We start from the raw sequence: 22,981 nt of genomic DNA on the forward strand, positions 1-22,981 counted from the left end.
CCCCAGACGAAAGCATCCGTCTGCCCGCAGCGGCAGGTTTACGGCCGTGCAGGGGGTTCAGATACATTCAACCTCAGACACATTCATCTCTAGTAGCACCTCGTGCTACGCAACATAACGCATCAACAACACAGGGCTGAAACCACAAAGTCTTCCCTTGTGAATAAGGCTGCAATCAAAACATTTTTAACACCCGTCAACATACTGTGATAATTACACAATTACATTACATTAATGGCATTTGGCAGACGCTCGTATCCAGAGCGACGTACAACAAAGTGCAAAGTGCATACCCATAACCACGGATAAGTGCGCTGAAAGACCCAAGAGGGAAGTACAATTTCTTCTGCTACCTGTACAACAAAGATAAGGACTAGGGCCTATTTGATCGTCTGAATTTTTATTATTTTTTATCATAATAACGCAACACGCAAATGTATGAATAAACTGCTTACCTAGCCAAACAAAACTAGCAACGGTATCATCCTAATGACACAAGTAAAGACAACAATTAAGGTTTACAGGGAGGTAGGTACAGGGAGAGGTGCAGCTGGAAGAGGTCTGCGCTTGAAGGTGGCTTGAACGGCCTCCATGGGGAGTTCATTCCACCACCAGGAAGCCAGAACAGACAGTAGTCAAGACTGCAGAGGAAAACAATGCTACCCACCACCATATATGACAGTCGGAATGAGGTTTTTGCCGTTGATAGTGTTCCATGTTGATAGTATGTATTTTGGTCTCATCTGACTATAGTATTCCCTTAGTCATAATTCCATTGAGGAACTCAAGATGAGAAAGTTTAGAAAGAGTTATAGACAAGAGAGGATCACAGTACAGAAAGTACCATGGAGGAGATTCTCTGTTTCAGATCCGTAACATCAAGCTTGCTGACTTTGAAGATGAGTTGAATTAAACAGACAAATTTGTGGGCGTCAACAATTTTCCACCTGGATATCTGATTGACATCTATGGTCCATAATGTTGAGATACCCTGAAAAGGTATTCGGGCAGGGCCAGAGTGCACAGCATTTTCTAAAGTTTATCTGCAGCAGAACATGCTTCTAGGGTGTAATTACCCTTTAAAGAGTTAACTGTATGTTCCTAACAAGATTTACACCTTTGAGAATCACAGAGAGGGCTCTGGACCACGGGCAAAGCTAGAGAAAGTACCCCCAAAACTAGGGGCCATGTGTGTGCATGTGTGTGTGTGGGTGTGTGTGTGTGTGGGTGTGTGTTTGTTATTTTGCACAGGAGGGACCCTTTGTCATATTTCTTTCTTTGCCCAAATAATTTCTAGATCCTTCCTAGCTCAGGGCTTCTCACTCTTTGCCAACATCTGTTGAGAAAGTGAACAATTGTGCATTCTGACTGATCTGGGTTTGCCATAATTTAACACTGCTTTTTAAACCCCATGCATCTTGTGCAGATCACAGACAGACAATAGCAGATGTTGTCGGAACTCACAATTACTTTTATGAGGAATTTACTTTTGAATCACAGAAGATTGAGTTGAAGTGGATGAAGAACAGGATGGGAACATTGAGTACAGCTGTGGACCATCTCTTTAACTGTCATTTTATGCTGGAAAAATAGTTACATCCATTATGTTACAAGTCAAATCGGCCCGCACACAGTGTAAATATATTCAGCACACTCAAATAATTTGTCTCATCCGGCCATTTGCAAAATTGAAAACAAGATACATCGCTTTATTTGAAATGCTATATCTTTCTTTCCAAATAAATAGTCAGATTTTGGTATAACTGTTCAACCAAACTAATGTAACCATTTTCAGGTACAGAATGCATTTATTTGCATTTCATTAAGTTGACCATAAAACTCCAGTGACCCAAGTTGACCCACAATATCAACTTTGTGTACAGACATATCCAGTATTTCATGGACAATAAAAGCTGAAATGTAATATGAGGGTTAGCTGACTCAAACTTGACTAAACTCAACATGGTGATCACTCACCTTAAATTAGTAGTAGTAGTACTACTAGTAGCAGTAGTAGTAGTAGTAGTAGTAGTAGCAGTAGTACTAGTAGTAGTAGTAGTAGTAGTAGTAGCAGTAGTAGTAGTAGTAGTAGTAGTAGCAGCAGCAGTAGTAGCAGCAGCAGCAGTAGTAGTAGTAGTAGTAGCAGCAGCAGTAGTAGCAGTAGCAGTAGTAGTAGTAGCAGCAGTAGTAGCAGTAGTAGCAGTAGTAGTAGTAGTAGTAGTAGTAGTAGTAGTAGTAGCAGCAGTAGTAGCAGCAGCAGCAGCAGTAGTAGTAGTAGTAGCAGCAGTAGTAGTAGTAGCAGCAGTAGTAGCAGCAGCAGCAGTAGTAGTAGTAGTAGTAGTAGTAGTTATTTATTTTGGTCCTTATTAACAATATTTACAGAATGAATGCACATAGAAATAATGAATAACAATATTGACCGAAAAGGTGTAGGCTGAAGCTTTAGCTTATTACACCCTTTTTACATATTCACATATTCAACCCTTTCACTACTCGGTTTAGGCTTTTCAAAAACAAAACATACTAGAAACAAAAACAAGTTCAAAATGTTTCATACAAAATAATAATCATACCTCAGTTTTATATTTGTTTAGCACCGTATTTTAAACATTTTTTTAATTTGCAATGGGTACCACATTTTTAATTCCTTGTCACAAATATTGCACAAGTAAACCCCTTTCACAGATATACATCTATGCTTTATATTTGTCCTCACCCTTATTTTTTTTAAACATACCTACTCCCCTAAATTCATCCTGGCTCTCTTCAAACAGCCTCTGAATACAGTTAGGAAGCATATTATTTTGTGCTTTGTACATTATCTGTGCAGTTGTATGAGCAAATAGAAGACAAGATCTTAAAGCATAAGTGTTCATAAATAATTTGTTGGTTGGTTCACAATAATCAGCTTGATTTACAATTCTTATAGCTCTCTTCTGTAGCATGAAAACTGGATTAGTGTTGGTCTTTGTTTCCCCATACCTCCACACAGTAGGTAATGTATGGAATTATTAGAGAATACAATATATATAGTGAGTTCTGATTCAAGATATCTTTAGTTTTAAATAATATTGCAATGTATTTAGACATTTTTGTTTTTACATGATTTATGTGTGCCATCCAACTTATTTATGTGTGCCATCAATTATCTGTAATATCCTGTGTTTTTGTAACTTTAAAATTTTTCCATTTTTTCTTTTTTATTAATATTCATGCATGCTTTCTGTTTACATTCATTGTTCATTGCACTCTTCTTCCCCTGTGATGTCTATGTCTTTATGTAGTTCTGAGCCCGAGACACTTCCCTGTCTGCGTGATTCACTATTCGGGTGTTTTTGGGATTTTTCAGGTTTCCCACGATTCCTTCTTTGTCTTGCTTTACTTGCTTCCCGCTTTCTCTCCATTCATGTTTGTAGATAGCAATAATCCACTAATCCCGACTAACAAATAATTTGTACAGTACTAATTATATTAACACACTATTATGTTCATCTAACTAACCAACTAACATTCACTAGTTTTGGGTATTTATAGTTGTAATCATGTAACTAACATATTAAGTCAGTAAGTGCATCATTCCAACCAGGTGTTCTAGTATCGCTGTAGATTTTCCTCTAGACGCGGTAACGTTTGATTTTAAATTGCTAATTTGAACAGCAAGGGTTAGTGCTTGAGCCAGTTTGTTTAAAAAAAAAAATAGGCCCTGGTCCTTATCTTTGTTGTACGGGTAGCAATTGAAATTGTACTTCCCTCTAGGGTCTTTCAGCGCACTTAGCCCTGGTTATGGGTATGCACTTTGTTGTACGTCGCTCTGGATAAGAGCGTCTGCCAAATGCCAATAATGTAATGTAAATTAACATTCTCCCTATTTCTGCACGGCTCTGTAGCTCCACCGCCCGGTTCTCTGATTGCCTGCCTTCATTCTGTCAAGTGTTCGCACTGATTCTCTAACTATCATTACATTCCTTAAGTCTGTGCAATTGTCTACTCCCTAATCTGGAGCCGTTTGCGTTACATGTGAGTTCCTGTGAATCCAGTCCCGCATCTTCGTTCCTCCCTCATTATTGAATGATTGCCCTTTCATGTGTCTCCCCTCATGTCTATTTGTTTGACCGCCCTCACTCCCAAGCCCCGCCTAGGTTGTCTCACTCCCCTGTGTATTTATACCTGTCCTTTTCAGTTGCTCTTTGCTAGTTTGTCTCTTCCTGTTTCCGAGTTCCGAGCCCATGTATTCCTTCCCCCTGGTTCTAGCCTCCCTTCCCTCCACCTCTGCCCTTTTGTCATTCTGTCTGGTTTTGCTCTTTTTGGATTTTTCGTTCCTCCCTCATTATTGAATGAGTGCCCTTTCATGTTTGTCACCTGATGTCTATTTGTTAGGCCGCCCTCACTCCCATGCCCCACCCAGGTTGTCTCACTCCTCTGTGTATTTAAGCCCCAGTCTGAGTCTTCACATTGTCCGAATGTTGATCAATTATTCCAGAGCCGATGTGTGAAAGCCTGCAATTTTTGAGACTGTTGAGACACCGTTTTGCCTGACTTTGAGTTTTGCTTATTCCCTTCTGTTTTGTCTGCCTGTGATTTTTGGTTTTTGATTCTTGCTTTGCTTACGCCCCTGTGCCTACTCCTCTGTACCTCTGCCATTCTGATCTCCTGGATTTTGACCTGTGGATTGTTTTTGTGATTTCCATTTTGCTTCTCGATTTGGCACTGTGTCTCTCTGATTACCTGGCTTGTACCCTTGGACTGAATAAAGACAACTTTTTTTGGAATACTGTGGTCTGCAATTGGGTTTCTGGCCCCAAGCGTAACATTATCACGCCTAAAAATGTATTTTCATACACTCTTTCTATTTCAACATCATTGATCATAATTTTTACTTGATTATTGATTTGCCGATTACGAAATAGTATAAACTTTGTTTTAGTTAAATTCAATGGTAGTTTGTTAATATCAATCCATCTCCATCCATCCATCAGAGCAAAATAAATTAGTGTCGTCAAAAAATAAAACTAATTTGAACAATTTAGACATGTTTCAAATATCATTTATATACAGTATAAACATTTAGGGCCTAACACTTACCCTTGTGGAAACCCACAAGTAACCTTCAACAATTTGAATGCAATATTATTTATTTGTACATCATCTAGACAACTTCTTAACCATGAGTATGCTAGCCCTCTAATACCATATCTCTCCAGTTTGTTCATTAATAAGCCATGGTCAATAGTATCAAATGTTTTTTATAAAATCTATGAACACCCCCACAGTATATTCCTTATTGTCCATTGCAGTAGATATCTCTTCTACCAGTTCCGTCCCTGCCATCATGGTGGACCCATTAACTCCAAAGCCATACTGATGGTCACTCAAAAAATTGTGTTTTTCTATAAGATTTTATGCATTTATGAATTTAGTTGCTAATAAATTGCGACCAAATAAATTGCTCACTGAGTGTATATAATGTATATAATGTATATAATGTATGTGACACCTGATTTTTACCTGGGAAGTGCGAGAAGGCCTCACCTTGGCAGCGCCCCTGCTGGGCGTTGAGCTGGTATCCAGGGTTACAGACGCAGGTGTGTTTGCCGTCTGGCAGACTCACGCAACGACCAAACCCGCAGATCCGGGGGTTGGCCTCACACGGACGTGGAGCTGGACGAGAAAAACACACACAGAGTTCCCTTCTCACATGACCCTTCTCCCTTCATACACCTCACACCACGTTCCTATGGTTGAGCACAGCACTACTCAACTCCACGTCCTGCAGGCCGCAGTGTCTGCAGACATTTGCTTCAACCGATCGCAACACAACCTGATTTCACAAAGTAGCTTATTATCTGAACCAAGCAGGTCAAATAATGAGTGAATGCAGGTGGTGTGGTGCATGGTAGGAGCAGATACCTGCAGACACGGTGGCCCATAGGATGTGGAGTTGAGCAGAGCTCTAGGATGAGCTAAATATTAGGCGGCTGTTTCGGGAGGGAATATGGTATGTAACGGGAACAAATCACATGTGTAAACACAAATATGCAGATGAAACTATTCCGCTTCGGATTGAAACCACTTGAAGATCCCTGAGATACAGTACTGCATGTTAATGAAATCTAATGTGCAGTGAAAAAATCTAGTAACTAAATATAAACATAAGTATAAGTTCTAAATCGGCGAGAACAGATGGCGATTGGATAAAAATACATGGCAGAAAGCATTTGTGAAAAAGTCTGGAAGTTTCTTCTGGAGTACTTAGGAGAGCATTCTGCAGTGCCTCTGGTATTAACCATGACTCATGCTTGTGCATAAGGACTATGGCCTGGAATCCATCAACATCTCCCCTTAATTTCACTTATAATATGAAGGCATAGTCTGTAACAAAGTGCATTTGGACTGTGAATGAATGGGTATAGGAACAGGTTTGGCTGCGTGACTGAATGGCCTTTCTATGTATAGTTGTTGAATAGGTAGGATACAGCTGAACCTGTGAATGGCTGTTGCATAGGTTGGACACAGCTGTGACCAGATGGCTGTTGGATAGATTTGACACAGCTGTGACCAGATGGCTGTTGGATACAGCTGTGACCAAATGGCTGTTGGATTGTATTGTGTCCCATTTCTAGCACAGCTTCCAGTCTTTTGGCAGACACAATTGGCAAAAAGCAAAGTGGAAAAGGAAAACGATGGAGCCCAATGGATATACAATGAATTTATGGAACATTTATGGATCTGCACCTGGAAAATAAAATGGGCAAAAATCTCAGCAGTAAACCATCAGTACTTTGAAGATAAATGGTGGATTAGAAAAAGAATAGGATTTACAGGATACCTATATCAGTCACATAAATGGGAAAGAAAAAAGGCACATTCTTGCCATGATATAATCATTTGATGAAAGTAAGGAATGCAAATGATTTTACACTGGGGAACAAACTGTAGTTCTGAAAGTACTCTTCTCATATTCTGGTCTTTCTGCCAGAAGAGCATGGAAGTCAGTAGGGGTCAGTAGGGGTCAGTGGGGGTACACCTACACACAGGTGTTGAATGCCTGCCCATGAGGTACACATGTTGCCCCTGGGTAGCACTGTTCAATCTCAGCCTGTTCTAGTACAACCAGCCCTTTGTGGAGATTATAAGACATCAGGCCAAGCTCCTTTGACACCGTCACAACACACAAATGAGGGAGGGGTCTGGCCATCTAAGTGCCACCCACTGTGGAAGAAACCTCTGAAGTTAGTGCCAGACCAAAACTTACAAAAAAAATACAAAGAAATCTTAAAGTAAAAGGCTCCATATTTATTGTAACGCGCCCAGCTTTCTACCCTTGAAGGCTCGCACTTTAGCTCACCCGAACAAAGAGGAAGAATGGTGGAAACAGGAGGGGAGAAGCACTGCCAAAATAGCCTGCTTTTCAAGGCTTTGCATTATGCTGAAAATGCGTAATTTCCTGAGTGATTAAGACCTTTGTGTTGTTTAATAGAATTCTTTCCTTCGGATTGGCCTGGTTTTTTTTGGCAACATTTATGGAATAATGAAAGCCGTTTTTGCCGGAAGGGAAATGGTGAACCGCTCACGCTCCAGAAATAAATCAAGCGGGATGGGTGATGACGAGGTAATACACTGAATTACCATGAGCAAATCATAACCCGTGACTATCAGAGAAAAACATAAACGGAGAAAGGCAACCAACCGTGACCAGCAACCATGATACCTCACTCCATATCCCTGCATAGGCCAACAAGGCCCAGGTCTTGGTGGGGGGCCAAAAAATTATAATACATGAAAAACAGAAATATTTTTTAAAGTAAATTTTAAAATAAAGACGGTAAATAAACGGGAATTCATATAAGTCATAAAAATAGATAAAATAGTAGATAAAAAAAGAGTACCTAATGCATATACAGTACCTACTGAATAGTGCTCCAACCAAGCAAACATTTGTCAAAATGTTAATAAATTGATGTGGGTGAATCTCTATTTCTTCAAAACAGTGACCCATAAAAAGAGGACTCCAGCTACCGTGGATGAATAATGCAACTTCAGTTCCTATAGAGAGAATCGGTGTACCTGGCCTTGGTGGAGCTGGACGGGGTGTGGCTGGGACAGAGAGGGGTCTGGTGGGCTGTCCATGATGTGAGGTGCCTGTTTGTTGTGGAAGGATTGCTGGTAAAAGGAAAAGGACATGATTGATTTGAGAAAATGCAGCAGATATTAGTCTCAGATAGCAGATCAGTTCAGCAAAACAAATAAGTTACAATACACCTATTACTTACTGAATCTGAAAGCAAATGCAACATATCTTTTGACATCCTTTTAGAGAGAAAACTCACCATAAATAAATTTTAAAACAGAAATATGAGAGCACATGACCTTCCGCCATTGCATTTAATTCCTGTACAGTCTAGCTCTAGTGGTCCACTCTCAGTAGCTTTAAGGGGGTTCTAGATCCACCAATAGGGGTGCTACTGCCACCTTAGAATCATCTTTCCATTTTCCACGAGGAAGTTACGTGCCTTCAAATGTCAGATTCTACAGGCTAGCTGAGTAGTGTTTCCATTTACCAACAATTAAACCCACCAGTTACTTACCACATTGCAGGTGGGTTGATGGAAAGAAACAGGTCTTCAGTCATTTGACAGACAGAAAGCACACAGAAAACTGTCTTTATGCTGACGTCAGTCATGACAATATGAAACATTCTGAGAGGGAATAATCCATAATTCCCACTAGATACTCATCACAGCTACCCAAAAAACTGACCTGAACTGATAACCAAGAAGTTTAAAGCAGTAGTACAGTACATTATGTATGTTAGTTATGTGATCTCAGACCCCATTTATCTCTCCTGTGGTGACCATGTGGGCCAGTTAAAATATGGTGCCGTCAATATATAAAACACATTAATATCGCAATATGCACAATAATTACCATTACACAACTTCAGGATAGATTAAAACACAAAACCTGACTGTCTTTTAAATGGACATGTCTAGCGTAGTAATCTTTAAGATGATATTTCTCAACTGTAAGCAAGTACAAACCCACTTGCTATTATCACCTTAAAGTAATTTCCATTTTGCACCAGGATCTCCATTAATTGTCTTATAGTGCAGAAGTTCCTATATCAGCAAGCCATGAAGAGGGTCTTATCCACCCCCAGAAAGAACGATCAGATAGCCCGTATAATCTGCAAATACAGCTTTCAACCCCCACTGCTTTTTTCCCCTTTGATTCTGAAATCGCCAAACTTATCTCATAGAAAACAAAAAAACAAAAAATAAACTTATTTTACTTGACCCTTAATCACAATACCTCCGGTATGCCCTTACTCACTGTCTGTTGAGAAAATGTAACGTAGCAATACCTTCACGTGCTTTAGTGCAAGATGCAATGTTAACCCCCCCATGCTGTGTTTTCAGTGGCACTCACGGGACAGCACTCGGGTCGGCCGGACGGTGGCGGTGCTGCCAGGGCCACTGTGGGGCACCTCAGGCCCACGCTGGGGGCTGCCAGCAGGGGGCTGGGGTCTGTTCAGAGGGGTAAGAGCGCCTGAGCTGGGCTGTTGAGGTCTACTTTGAGGGTTGAGCGTGGCCCCTCCAAGGCCGAGCTGCTCTAAGGCCTTCTGGTGGAACTTGTTTGCCGAGGCCGAGTATTGGTATCCGGGCCCGGCTGGGCAGATCTCCTTAAAGCCGTCTGCAGACAAACACATCGCCGAAGCTCAGGACATCAGCTTTAACACACGGATATCGCTCCACAAATTAAGATTCACTCCAAATCAGAACAGTGCTAAACAACAATGAAGAAGCTATTAACGAGGCCGAACTACAGCCAGTTACGTGATTAAGCTCTTCTGCGACCGATAGGATGTAACGTCAGCAGAGAGCAGCTCCAGCTGAAAGGAGGGAGAGTGGGCGCTCACGTCGCACGCTCACCTGAGCCGAAGTACGGGCACTTCTGGCAGCTCCGGCCCCAGGCCTTCCCGACCCGACTGCAGCAGCAGATCTGCTTGGTGATGTTCTTCAGGATGGGCAGGGAGCAGGTCCCCTGACTCACGATGCGGTAGCACTGCCCCGTGTCCTCCGAAATCACCTTCTGGGCTGCGGGGCGGGCAAGCGAGACAGTGAGAATGCGTGCGAGGGGAGGGGGGGGGGGGACTGGGGCTACCGCTTCCTTCCTGTCCTCAAGCTACCATTCTGGTGTCCTGGAAACGAGATGCCGTCAGAAAAGGTTTTTTTTTAGAAAGCGGACTAGATTACAGCCTGCACTTTCAGATATGCCAACCTCTGTATCCTTTGTGCGATATTTCTGTAAGGGGGTGGCAAAAAGAAAAAAGATTCCCACCCTCTCAGTTCATCCTTTCTTCCCAGTTTGTTCCTCTCAAACTGCCTCCTGCAGTCCTGGCTAGAACTTGTGACTATCGGGCCCAGCATGGACCCGTGGTGCACACTTTTTCCAAGTGAGATCCAGTAGGGAATACTGTACCATAACAGACTCACAGAGCCAGTCCAAATTTTACAGTGTCAAACACACAGTGAATTCTCTTCGCCAGTGAGGGGCCCTGATATCCCACCCAACAAGTGGAGAGCCCATTGTATTTGCAAACTAATCTCATTGCTAACACCCCCTAATCCGGGAGAGTGCAGATGTCTTCTGATGAACAACCACTGGTTCTTCTCACTCATCAGTCCAGTTTGCACAGACAGTGAGTCACAGGATCTTCGTAGGCAGAACCCAGCTTCCTGAATTCCCCACCCCATCCTGGGCAACACTGGCTGATACAAATACCAGAGCATAGCTAATCCACACCCTGGAACAGTGCCTTATAACAGCAGATGCCACATAACAGCCTCCACTCTTTACTCATTAAATTTAAGGACATTTTCAGGACCCTAGCATACCAGCTGCCCAACCAGAGTTGGTAACTTTATTACCAGCCTTGATGGCTATGACTAAACAAGTGGATAGGTGGCAGGATAAAGTTTCTTGAGGTAAGATAGTCTACATAACAGACTCTCATTGAGACTGGTACAGTTAACCAGGAGCTGCTGAAAGGGGAGATGATGGAAGTGAAAAACTTCCCTGGTCTACAGCCAGGATAATTAAACAGGGACAGGACATTGGCATATTTTTTCACTGAAGCCAGAGAGCTCTCTACCAAACATATAGTTCATTGTTCATTGGTCACCACTAATAGATAGAATAAAGCCATCAGCAACTGGTGGATGCCTTCTGGCATAGTCTCTTTTGTGATAAAGGGCTCTCGGAAATATAACCAGAAAGCACCCACCAATGACCGTCAGGGTTGCCCTGCTTCTGACCCCCAAGCCACTTTCTGATTGGTGGAGCTCCTCTCTGGTTTCTATGCAGAAAGTGACAGCGCCAACATTCCATTTCTATTTTATTATCCCTGGTCTCATGGATGTGGGGAAACTGAGGCCTGAGGCTGGCCAATGTGGAGGAACATCTCATCTCACCTGCTCCAGTGGGACCATACAGCCTTGTCCACACTGCAATGAAATTCCTGCATGGACTGATTTATATGATATTGGAATTTTGACACTGTGTGAACTTGGTTTGAAGAGGATTTACAAGTAGGATGCATCCTACCTGAACCAGTTTTGCGTAAATCAAACGGACAGGATTGAAAAAGGTTTTCCAAATGGACATGTTGTTAAATTAACTTTTTTCCAGCCTTATTAGTTTCAGACAGGAAAAAGGAAACCACAAGGGACATAGCTACTTCACAGTGAAGCCTATAAATATGGAGCTGTATCTCGCACAGTTGTGAACAGGTCGAGCTGGGATTGCCTTGTTCCCCAATAGTCTTTGATTAATGGTTTCCATCCAATAAACCCTGGCAATCCACATTTCTAACAGCCTCACACGATTAACAGCAAAGCCATAATTCACAGAGATTTGTTGTTGTTTTCACCAGACGGCTGCTATACCACAATCACTTTTGCTAACGTGCACTCATGTACCGTAACCTTTTCTCCCTGTGGGGGTGGGGAGGGCCGTTTACATGAGCTGGGAAGAAAACCAACAGGAAAATCGGTCCATGACAAACACCATTTAAGAACACATCAGCGACACGAGGGGCAGAGCCACTCAAAGGGTGAAGACACAAAAAAGGAGAGTTTGAGAGCATTCAGGTGGCCTTTCGGCAAGAGGTTGATGATTTAGAGGGCACCCGCACAGGTTCCAAGATGCAGGAAACAGACAAACGCCTTCCGCAGTCCAGCGGTTCGGAGCAAGAAGCCGGGGGGGGGGCGGGGGTGGAGAAAGAGAGCGCTTGATCCCCCAGCCTGCCCGGGAGCTGGGCCTGGTTTTCCAGGTGCGGGTTTTAGCAGTGAAGCAGAAGGCAGCAGCAGCATAGAGGCAAGTCCCCGCACAGTCGCAGCCTAGCCGCCATTTCCCAATCCCAGCAGCCCCTCACAAATGCCGACTGGAATAAGCCGTCCGAGAGCAGCACCAACTTGTGTGAGTGAGTGTGTGTGTGTGTGTGCGTGTGTGTGTGTGTGAGTGAGTGTGTGTGCGTGTGTGTGTGAGTGTGTGTGTGTGTGAGTGTGTGTGCTCTGTGTTTGTGCAGGAGTGATGGATGGGGTTAGATATTTTACATCAAGGTGTAAAGGAAATCCAGATAAAAAAGCTTCCTCTGTTTTCAAAGTGTTTGGTAAGAGGTGAAATCTTTCTAGAATACTACTATTTGTATCAATAAACCAGTGCATATATCAGTAAGATAATACAGATTAAATAAATATCACATTTCATTAAATGATTCCATCTAAAACGGACGATGTAGCATCTGCATAGCATGATACGAGCAGGTGCAAGTGTATATGTGTAATGAGCTGCAATTGTCAGTGTATAGCTTTGGTGACCCCCTTCAGCATGGCTTTATTCCTGCTGTCATGCCAACCCGGCATTTGAGCGCATTCACTTCCGGGTCAGGGGCCCCGTACTTACAGACACAGATCCCGTGAGATGCGTCCAGTAAATATCCCGTCCTGCAGACGCAGGTGGAGCTCCCGCGAGTGTTGACACAGTTTCCGTTCTCGCAAAAGCCGGGCTGCAAACACTCATTAATATCTACACGGGGGAGGGAAAGACTGCCGTCACATCCCTGGTCCCCCTCACCAGGAAGCAGAGGATTCTGGGAATCTCCGCTGGGGGGGGAAAGGCCTGGGTTTCTCATACCTGGGGATGTTCTCGAGCACTGTGCCAGGGATCCCTATTGAATCGCTATGGCACTACCAGAGCCCTGTCGTAGACACAGAGTGCCGTCCCAGGGAGTGCCTTTTCAATCAGCAGCCAATCAAATCATTTTCATCAAGGTGTGGGGATTTTTAAGCCAATCAATGACTTGAATGGTGGTGAAACATAAGGACTGAGACCCTCTGGGACAGCCCGTAGGACTCTGGGACTCTACGAGAGGGATCTAGTAGTCACAATAATAACAATAATAATAATAATTACAACAATGCCTGCTCATCTCTAAATGGAAGGGACATGGAGACATGGAACTTTATCATGAGAGTGCGTGTCTGAGGGGGGGGTTGTGACTCAACTCAACAACTACCGAAGTTTACGTGATGGCACAGCCAAGGAGGAAAATTATAATCCTTGTAATTACATGTTCTGCATGCAGCTGGTGCCATCTTAATCCAACTGATGTTTCTGAAATACATATTTAGTGTATACATTATGCGCACTCTGATTAAATACAATGAGCTCAGTTACAATTACCTGGACTTTTCTAGACATAAAACATTGCACAGTATCTTTAATGTTTGATCCACATAAAACAGTTGCAACAAGGGAGGAATATTTTATGTGACATTAAGTTTAGGCTGCACATGGAAGGTCATTTAGAAACATAAACAAACACAAAGTTTCAGAATGACAGTAGCAAACCATTTCATTTGGTGCCACCAGTCGAAAACAAGTCTTAGATAGGATACTTTGAAATGTTATTCAAGCCGTTGGCTTGGTCCGATATCGGTTCAGTAATATGATACAAGATTTACATTCAGGTTTAATACTGCATGTCTACACAAACTATCCTGGTCAGGTGCAATGAAGAGCAAGTATTTGGGGTTAATTTCACAGTTTTGTATTTGCTTTTACATACAGATAATACCTCACAGGCCTAGAGCAAAGAGAGAATCCAACCCTTAACTGAAAATCTCCAGTGGATTTGGATCACACAGCACAGCTTTAGAGTGAATTACTGTTTTCATGTCTCACTTATAGCCAGTTCACATAGCAAAGCATTCAGGAGAACGATGGATGAACCCAAAATCTGTGAGAAAGGTGGTAGACTGTTGCTGTAGTCTCCATGAACTCTATCTCACCTGGACAGTTTAGATTTAGAGCCCTTAATGGCAGGTTTTGATCTGGCCTTTGATTCACATGAGAGAGCTCTCTGATATGCCACGTTGGAGTCTGTTGGTCAGCTGTTTTATGATGTACCTGCTTTTTAATTAAAGCGCACCTGTGACTGCTGGTTCCATATAATAAAGCCAGTTCTACATAATTAGAAGCGACATACGTGCAATATGTTTATCAAAAACAAAACATCTGATGATGTTAATAAACCCACTTCTATCATTAAGGACATCTTACAGATGCAGCAGATCATAAGATGTGGTAATTAAAGATAGCTGTCACTAGTACACTATAGAGACATAAAACTTTCATATCAGAGACTATAGTTTCTACACTCAGTACACATGTATTTGAGGTGACATTCCTTCATATATTTTTATCCGGACAATTTAGTGCTAGCGACAGCTATCTTTTATTAATTAAAGAATACATTTGACATTTGGCTGTACATACATGTCCGACTGCCACCTTAATTTGAAACTTCCAATAATCTGCAACTGCACAAACCCCACTGCAGATTTTGCGAGAGTCTAGATATTCAGGGTTCTTCTCTGAGATGTGGTGTCGTCAGCAGATTCTTTTCACACAACAGACTACACCCAAGTTTGCATAGAGTGGAGTCAGAGGAAGACCTTTTATATTCAGCTTTAACATGCAGTTCATGGGTACCCGATCAACCAGCAGGGGTCGCTAAATAGCAATGAGAGGCAGACCCCTAACTGACTGAACCCTGAATACCCCGGGCAACACAATCACCGATTAGGTGCATCGCCCTATGGAGCTACCGGCACTGGAGCTATTCGGCACTGGAGCGATCTGGATTTGACCCAGATATCCGTTCTCTTCACTACAGAGGTGTAGTCTACCAGGGTCCACATTCCTGGCTATCGGAACCCCAGGAGCCGGCTTCAGTCTCCGATTTTGCACATACATCTCTGTCCTCTCCATCCTTCCAGGACACTCCTCTGTTAGCTTGGCCCTCAGTCGGCCTCCATTACCTGACTGCACAGTGAAGTGGTGGCTGGGATAACTCACACACTCCATTTCCAGAGCCTCTCTCCCATTTCACACCGCCCAGCTAAAACCAGACCCTCCTCGAGTTCAGGATTGGCAGTATTGTTACATTAAATTAATGGCATTTGGCAGATGCTCTTATCCAGAGCGATGTACAGTTGATTAGACTAAGCAGGAGACAATCCTCCCCTGGAGCAATGCAGGGTCAAGGGCCTTGCTCAAGGGCCCAATGGCTGTGTGGATCTTATTGTGGGCTACACTGGGAATCAAACCAGTGACCTTGCGGGTCCCAGTCATGTACCTTAACCACTACGCTATGGCAATCGTTGCTTCACATTTCTTTGTAGGTGAGCAAAAGTTTTGGATCAGAGAGTATTTAAGTAAATGAAAATAAATAACTCTTAAAATTTGGTAGCATATCCCTTGCCTGCAATAACTGCATCAAGCCGGTGACGCATTGACATGACCAAACTGTTGCATTCTTCTTTTGTGAAGCTTTTTCAGGCATTTACTGCAGCCTCTTGGTTGTTGTTTTGGGTTTTTTTTCCCATCAATATCCTCAGTCTAACACCTTCCACTTCTTCTCCCTAATGAAGTCCTCTGTTGTGTTGGCAGTGTGTTTTGGGTCATTGTCTTTCTGCATGATGAAGTTCCTTCCAATTAGCTTGAACGTATTTCTCTGTATGTTGGCAGACATAATGTTTTTGTAGATGTTTGAATTCATCCTCCTGCTACCATCATAAATAAAGATTAGTGAGCCCACTCCAGAAGCACCCATGCAAGCCCAAGCCATAACACTTCCTCCACTGTTCTTCACAGATGAGCTTGCATGTTTTGGATCATGAGCAGATCCCTTCTTTCCGATTCTTACTACTGATGAGTGGTTTGCAACTTGTGGTAAAGCCTCTATACTGCTGCTCTCTAAGTCTTCTTCAAACAGTTAATTGAGATTCCTTCACCCCTACCCTGAGGAGATTGTTTGTGATATCGCTGACTGATGTTTCGGGGTTTTACTTCACAGCTCTCACAATGTTATCAACTGCTGTTGTTTTCCTTGGTTGACCTGTTTCATGTCTGTTGCTCAGTAAGCCAGTGGATTCTTTCTTTTTCAGGACATTCCAAGTTATCGCCAATGCTTGTGCAATTTCCCCTCTTTTCTAAGCTTCCAAATTGTTTGCTTTTCTCCCAAAGACAGCTCTCTGGTCTTCACCTTGGCTTTTCTAACACAAATGCAGTGTTCACAAGGCTAAACCCAAGAGTAGACATTCAGAACTATTTATTGTTTAACCAATCAATCTAACGGGACACATCTGGGCAACAAGAAACATGTTCCAATACTTTTGCTCACCAAAAATGGGGTTTTCTGATACAAAAGGTGATATGTTCGAAGTTGCTTCACAAATCTAGATAAAAATACCAGGAAATAAAAGCTGAAACTCAAGTACATCTTTTGACCTCAAACTCAATTGTCTCCAGTGTATAGCAAAAACAAAGGAATTGACCTTACTGCTCCAATATTTTTGGAGGACACTGTATGTGAAAAGGCCATTCATTTTTCCCATAGAGAAATTGTGCTTTGATCCGGAAATCCATATACGGTTTTGCTCTGGGTCACATCAGACTTCCCAGGCCTATAAACTGTTTAAAAGAAAAGAAACGTCATACGTATACATTGCGTAATGTTAATATGACCGTGTTTCACAATATTAACATTACACTTACACCACGCTTGGAATTCCTTAATCCCGATGATTAATTAGTACACCACGATGATAAGGCTTCTTGGAACTTTCGTAACGCCTCTTTTGTTTATAGTCCTTAAAGGGCTGCAATATGTTTTATTAACAAAAGAACAGTTAGTATCATTGCAAGATATTGTGGTGAGCAGCAGCAAGTAACAGCCAAACACAACGCTTGCTTTGCTAGCCAACTGGCTCGGTTTTATTCTCTGCCACAGACGGCTCACGGCTAACCCGAGGTTGAGAATGCCGCCTCACAAAACTAGCTCTTTATATTATTTTATTTCTTTCTTTTTCTGCACTGACAGAGTGCCCACATTGACCGGCCACCACTGGTCTTTACACTGAAAGCAGAGATCTCTGTGCTCTCCGCATTGCCTTTTATCAGGGCTTCAAAGAAAAGGCAGAAAAAAAAACCAACCTAGCATTCCTCTCTCAAGCAGGGACATCAGGGTACCAGAGTGCTAGCTTCTGTTTGTCCACTACAGTTGTCCTGTTGCCTCAGCTACCTGGCTGACAGCCAAGGACCTAAAGGCCCAGGATAGCTTTCTCCTGAAGTAATCACCCTCACTCACACACACACTCAGTATAATACATACTGTACACTCATGCATACATGCACATACACACCCACATACATACTGCATGCACTCACGCATGCATACACACACATACAGTACACAAGCGTACACACACACACACATACAGTACACAAGCGTACACACACACATACAGTACACAAGCGTACACACACACACATACAGTACAAATGAGCGCACACACACACACATACTATACACTCATTACATTACATGGCATTTAGCAGAGCTCTTATCCAGAGCGACATACAACAAAGTGCACTCATGCATGCGAATACACACATTACATTACATTACATTATTGGCATTTGGCAGACGCTCTTATCCAGAGCGACGTACAACAAAGTGCATACCCATAACCAGGGATAAGTTCGCTGAAAGACCCTAGAGGTAAGTACAATTTCAACTGCTACCTGTACAACAAAGATAAGGACAAGGGCCAATTTTTTTTTTTTTTTTTTTTTTTTTTTTTTTTTTTTTTTGAACAAACAAACAAACAGAGCAAAAGTCACCAAAGTTAACTATCCAAACACTGCTTACCTAGCCAACTAAAATACTGATACACAAGTCACAGAGACAACAATTAAGGTTCACAGGGAGGTAGGGAGGGATGGGGAGAGGTGCTGTTTGAAGAGGTGTGTCTTCAGCTTGCGCTTGAAGGTGGGGAGGGATTCTATAGTTCTGACCTCAACGGGGAGTTCGTTCCACCACCGTGGAGCCAGAACAGACAGTAGTCGTGAGCGTGAGGTGGAGGTTCTGAGAGGGGGAGGTGCCAAGCGGCCTGTGGAGGCTGAACGAAGAGGTCTGGCAGGGGTGTAGGGTCTGATGATTTTTTGCAGATAAGCTGGGGAAGACCCTTTAACTGCTTGGAAGGCTAGCACCAATGTTTTGAATTTGATGCGAGCCATGACAGGCAGCCAGTGGAGGGAAGTAAGCAGGGGGGTGACGTGTGAGTATTTGGGAAGGTTGAAGACCAGACGAGCTGCTGCATTCTGGATGAGTTGGAGGGGTCTGATGGCAGACGCTGGGAGGCCAGCCAAGAGGGAATTGCAGTAGTCCAGGCGGGACAGAACCATCGCTTGGACCAGGAGCTGGGTCGAGTAGGGGGTGAGAAAGGGGCGGATTCTCCGTATGTTGTATAGGAAGAACCTGCAAGACCGGGTCACCGCCGCAATGTTCTCGGAAAGGGACAGTCTGCTGTCCATCACCACGCCGAGGTTCCTTGCACTGGGTGACGGCGTGAGTGTGGTATCCCCGAGGGAAATGGAGAGATCCAGATGGGGAGAGGCATTAGCAGGGATGAATATCATTTCAGTTTTACCTGAGTTGAGCTTTAGATGGTGGTTGTCCATCCAGCTCTGGATGTCCCTCAGGCAAGCGGAGATACGGGCTGAAACCTGCGTATCAGACGGCGGGAACGAGACGAAGAGTTGAGTATCGTCCGCATAGCAGTGGTAGGATAGCCCATGTGCAGTGATCACAGGGCCAAGGGAGCGAGTGTAGAGAGAAAAAAGAAGCGGGCCAAGGACTGAGCCCTGGGGAACTCCTGTGGCGAGGGGCCGAGGTGTCGATACCGAACCAGCCCAGGCAACCTGGAAGGAGCGACCAGAGAGGTAGGACTCAATCCAGTCCAGGGCTGTGCCACAGATGCCCGTTGCTGACAGGGCAGACAGGAGGATGGAGTGATCCACAGTGTCGAAGGCAGCAGAGAGATCTAGAAGAATGAGGACAGAGGAGAGGGAGGCTGCTCGTGCGGCATGAAGTGACTCACTGACGGAGAGGAGCGCAGTCTCTGTCGAGTGGCCCGATCTGAAGCCAGACTGATGGGGGTCTAGCAGGTTGTTGTTAGAAAAGAAGGAAGAAAGTTGAGTAGAAGCGGCTCGTTCTATAGTTTTAGAAAGGAAAGGAAGAAGAGATACCGGGCGGTAGTTCTGGATGATGGAGGGATCCAGGGTAGGCTTTTTTAGCAGCGGAGTGATGTGGGCCCTCTTGGAGGATGCCGGAAAACAGCCGGAAGACAGGGAGGAGTTGACAAGGGAGGTGACAAATGGGAGAATGTCAGGTGTGATAGTTTGGAGAAGAGAAGAGGGGATAGGGTCAAGGGCACAGGTTGTAGGGCGGTGGCAGAGCAGGAGTTGAGAAACATTAGAGTCTGTAAGGGGGGAGAAAGTGGAAAAGGAAGGGATGGGCCTAGAGGGGGGGAAGGGCACAGTGAGGGGGGCGGCGGTTGTAAAGGATCTGCGGATGACTGCGACCTTCTCATCGAAGAAATCAGCAAAGTCATCAGCAGCGAAGGAGGACTGAGGAGGAGGAGGCGGTGCGTTGAGGAGAGAGGAGAAAATGGAGAAAAGTTTCCGGGGGTTAGAAGCAGAGTTCTGAATTTGCGTTTGATAGTATTTTGCTTTGGCGGCAGTGACATCGGAAGAGAATGCCGCCAGGAGAGACTGGTAAGTCATGAGGTCGGAAGCGTCTCTGGATTTCCCCCACTTCCTCTCCGCTGCGCGGAGGCTGGCCCTGGAGGTACGGAGGGTGTCAGATATCCAAGGACTGGGAGGGGATGTGCACACATGTGCACACACACATACTGTACACACCCGTACAGTACACAAGTGTGCACACACACACACACACAAAGTATACACTGTACACTCGCAGAGGCATACACACACACATACAGTCCGCATGCGCGCACATGCACAAAAACACACATACATACTGTACACTCACTCACACACACACACACACACACACCCTCTAAACCTAAAAGCACCGTACGAACGGGACAGAAGCAGGTTTGTAAACGGCTCCAGATGTAGCTGACACTGCCAGCTCCGACTCGGGGATCCTGATAATTCCTCTCAATGACATCACCAAACCCTGCGCTTTCCCCCTCACCCTCCTCGCGCCCCAGAAACGCAGCACAGGCCTCGCTTCAAACGTCCCGGCCTAATGGAAGCCAGCTTTGTGGTGAGGCCGCGCGGCTCCGTAAAAACATATTAGGTTTTAATACAAACACAATGGCTTTGCCTGCAAAGCAAGCAATGGGCAGCGACCGGCCATTACGAGCTCTGCCGCAACGCTGTGTCAACACGGATAAAGGCCATGTTCAACACCGCTGTACTCCACTGCTATTGCCCAAATAAATGTGTGAACTGCGGAGGCTAAGATCCCCTGTCTGTGTTAGTACAAGACAAAGCTACATAAATCCGTTATTGTGTAAGACTAAAGACCAGAACTTCAATGGGGGCCGGTACTCACTGGTACGCAGTACCATCACGCCTACGTTCTGCTCTTCGGAGCACCATGACATTCTGGCGTACTTATTTTAACGCTGCCTCTGTCCAACCAATTCCCTCCCTAGTGAAAGGCCTGTAGCCCGTGTTAAGAGTAGTGCTTGAAGTGGGCAGTACGTCATACCAAGATACATACATTTACCTCAGATTGTCGACACTTTTCCCCACTTCAAGCACTGCTACTGTAAACTTCAAGCACTGCTACTTACACCACAAAAAAATCTGCATTAGCAAGTGTTTTAGTATTGTAATGAAACTTTGCCTTATTTTTTTTTCCTCTCAAGTAGAGTGTGTTCTTACCCAGCGGCCATACTGAGGGTCAGTATGACTCATAAGTTGGATGCATGTTGCATGTAAGGAATGTGATTATCATAGAAAGCACCAGACACACGGTGCTTTGCACTTAATGTTGGGTTTGAGATTTGGTTTGAGACTTCTCTAAACCAGGTCCATCACTTTTCTGATTCAGATTCCAAAGACTGTCAAAAGTGGGTAGGGACTGGAATTGGGAATCCGATAAAATGTGAGGTCTGCTTGTGAAGTGAGGTCTGTGTGTCGAAGGTGCCAGTGAACTCACCCACACACTGAGTACCGTTGCGCTGGAAGCCACTCGGACAGATCCTCTCTCCGTTGGCAGCGTTTGCTGAAAAAAGAGATTTTCTCATGGATTTACACTGGAAATGCAAGCATGGGATGAGTAGGCATGGCCTAAAACATCCAGAACACTCCACCATCAACTTCCGCACGACATCGATAAACCCCCCACCACTGCCACCACCCCCCACGAACACTGACCCCGGCGTGAACCCCCATTCCCCTCCCCCCCAACTACTTCACACTGACTGCCTACCACAGGCACTGTCGCATGTATGATACATATTCACTGTACACATATCTACTTATTTATTCATATTTATTTCAGCTGCCATTCACACTTTCTGCCTCTGCACAATTCATTCTATGCATTCCATTTATGCAATAATATTATTAATATGTAATTACTGTAATAGTACACTACAATAATATTGCACTCTTATTACTGTACTTTAAATATTATTTGCACTACCAGGTCAGATGCAACTCCCATTTTTGTTGTCCTAGTACTTGTATTTGGTGCAATGAGAATAAAGTTGATTCTGGTTCTGATAAAATCACTATACTACACAGCACAATGTGAAATCATATTGCATGTAGTATTTTTCACTCGAGTTATGCTAGATTCTGCATGGTTACTGTTGGACTAACCATTTAACACTAAATATTTTGCTAGGCATATACTTTGTCCCCTTACCCTCAGTGAAGGCTTACTGGTGCTCCAGCTCTGTGGCAGATGGGCCATAGGCAGATCCCAGTAAAATCAGTGAAGAGCAATCAAGTAAAGACCAAACTATAAAGTCTTCGGCTAGCAGTTCACTTCAGCGTACAGCTACGACAAATAAGTACCTTCCATTACAGTTGCTAAACACTTTTTCCGGAGACACTTACAGAATGGAGAACGTGGGAGAGTTTCAGGAATACAAGTGCTATAGCATCAATAGTCAAAGCAAGAACAGACCATGTGACAGAGCTTATCAGCAAATAATGTCCACTTGTCACAGTAGTTATTTTAGAATTTGGACAATCGTAATTGGGTTATGATATTTACGTTTTAGTTTTAGGTTCAGGTATTTTTAGGGGGTTTCTTAGGTTATGAATGTATCTGCACATATTAATTATTAGTATTTTGTTTCTTTGTGAACGCATCATTTGTATTTTTAATGTTGCATTTGTTGTTGATTGGGGAATGTCTGCCACTGTTGCTCATAAAACTCTAAACCACCAGATAAGAGCTTTTGTGTCGCTAAAGGAATGTGAATACAATACAATTATTCCTGTTTCCATGGAATCAACCAACTGCATCGCGGGTGAGAACCTGGCCCAGGTTTCGCCTTGTGGCAGGGTCATTACCCCA

The 22,981-nt window shown here is 43.8% G+C and overlaps 1 protein-coding gene across 1 annotated transcript in view; it reads right to left on the reverse strand.

The window, feature by feature from the left end:
- Nucleotides 1-22,981, reverse strand: part of LOC133107820 (latent-transforming growth factor beta-binding protein 4) — a 90,195-nt gene that overhangs the window by 39,273 nt on the left and 27,941 nt on the right. Inside the window, exons 5-10 of the mRNA XM_061217023.1 lie at nt 21,608-21,673; nt 12,964-13,086; nt 9,930-10,094; nt 9,427-9,690; nt 8,065-8,160; nt 5,530-5,658 (exon numbers count right to left, since the gene is read on the reverse strand). Coding sequence (XP_061073007.1) covers nt 5,530-5,658; nt 8,065-8,160; nt 9,427-9,690; nt 9,930-10,094; nt 12,964-13,086; nt 21,608-21,673 — 843 coding nt within the window. The remainder of the gene's footprint in view (nt 1-5,529; nt 5,659-8,064; nt 8,161-9,426; nt 9,691-9,929; nt 10,095-12,963; nt 13,087-21,607; nt 21,674-22,981) is intronic.

Source organism: Conger conger, chromosome 13 (assembly GCF_963514075.1).
Source record: "Conger conger chromosome 13, fConCon1.1, whole genome shotgun sequence".
Classification (NCBI taxonomy): domain Eukaryota; kingdom Metazoa; phylum Chordata; class Actinopteri; order Anguilliformes; family Congridae; genus Conger; species Conger conger.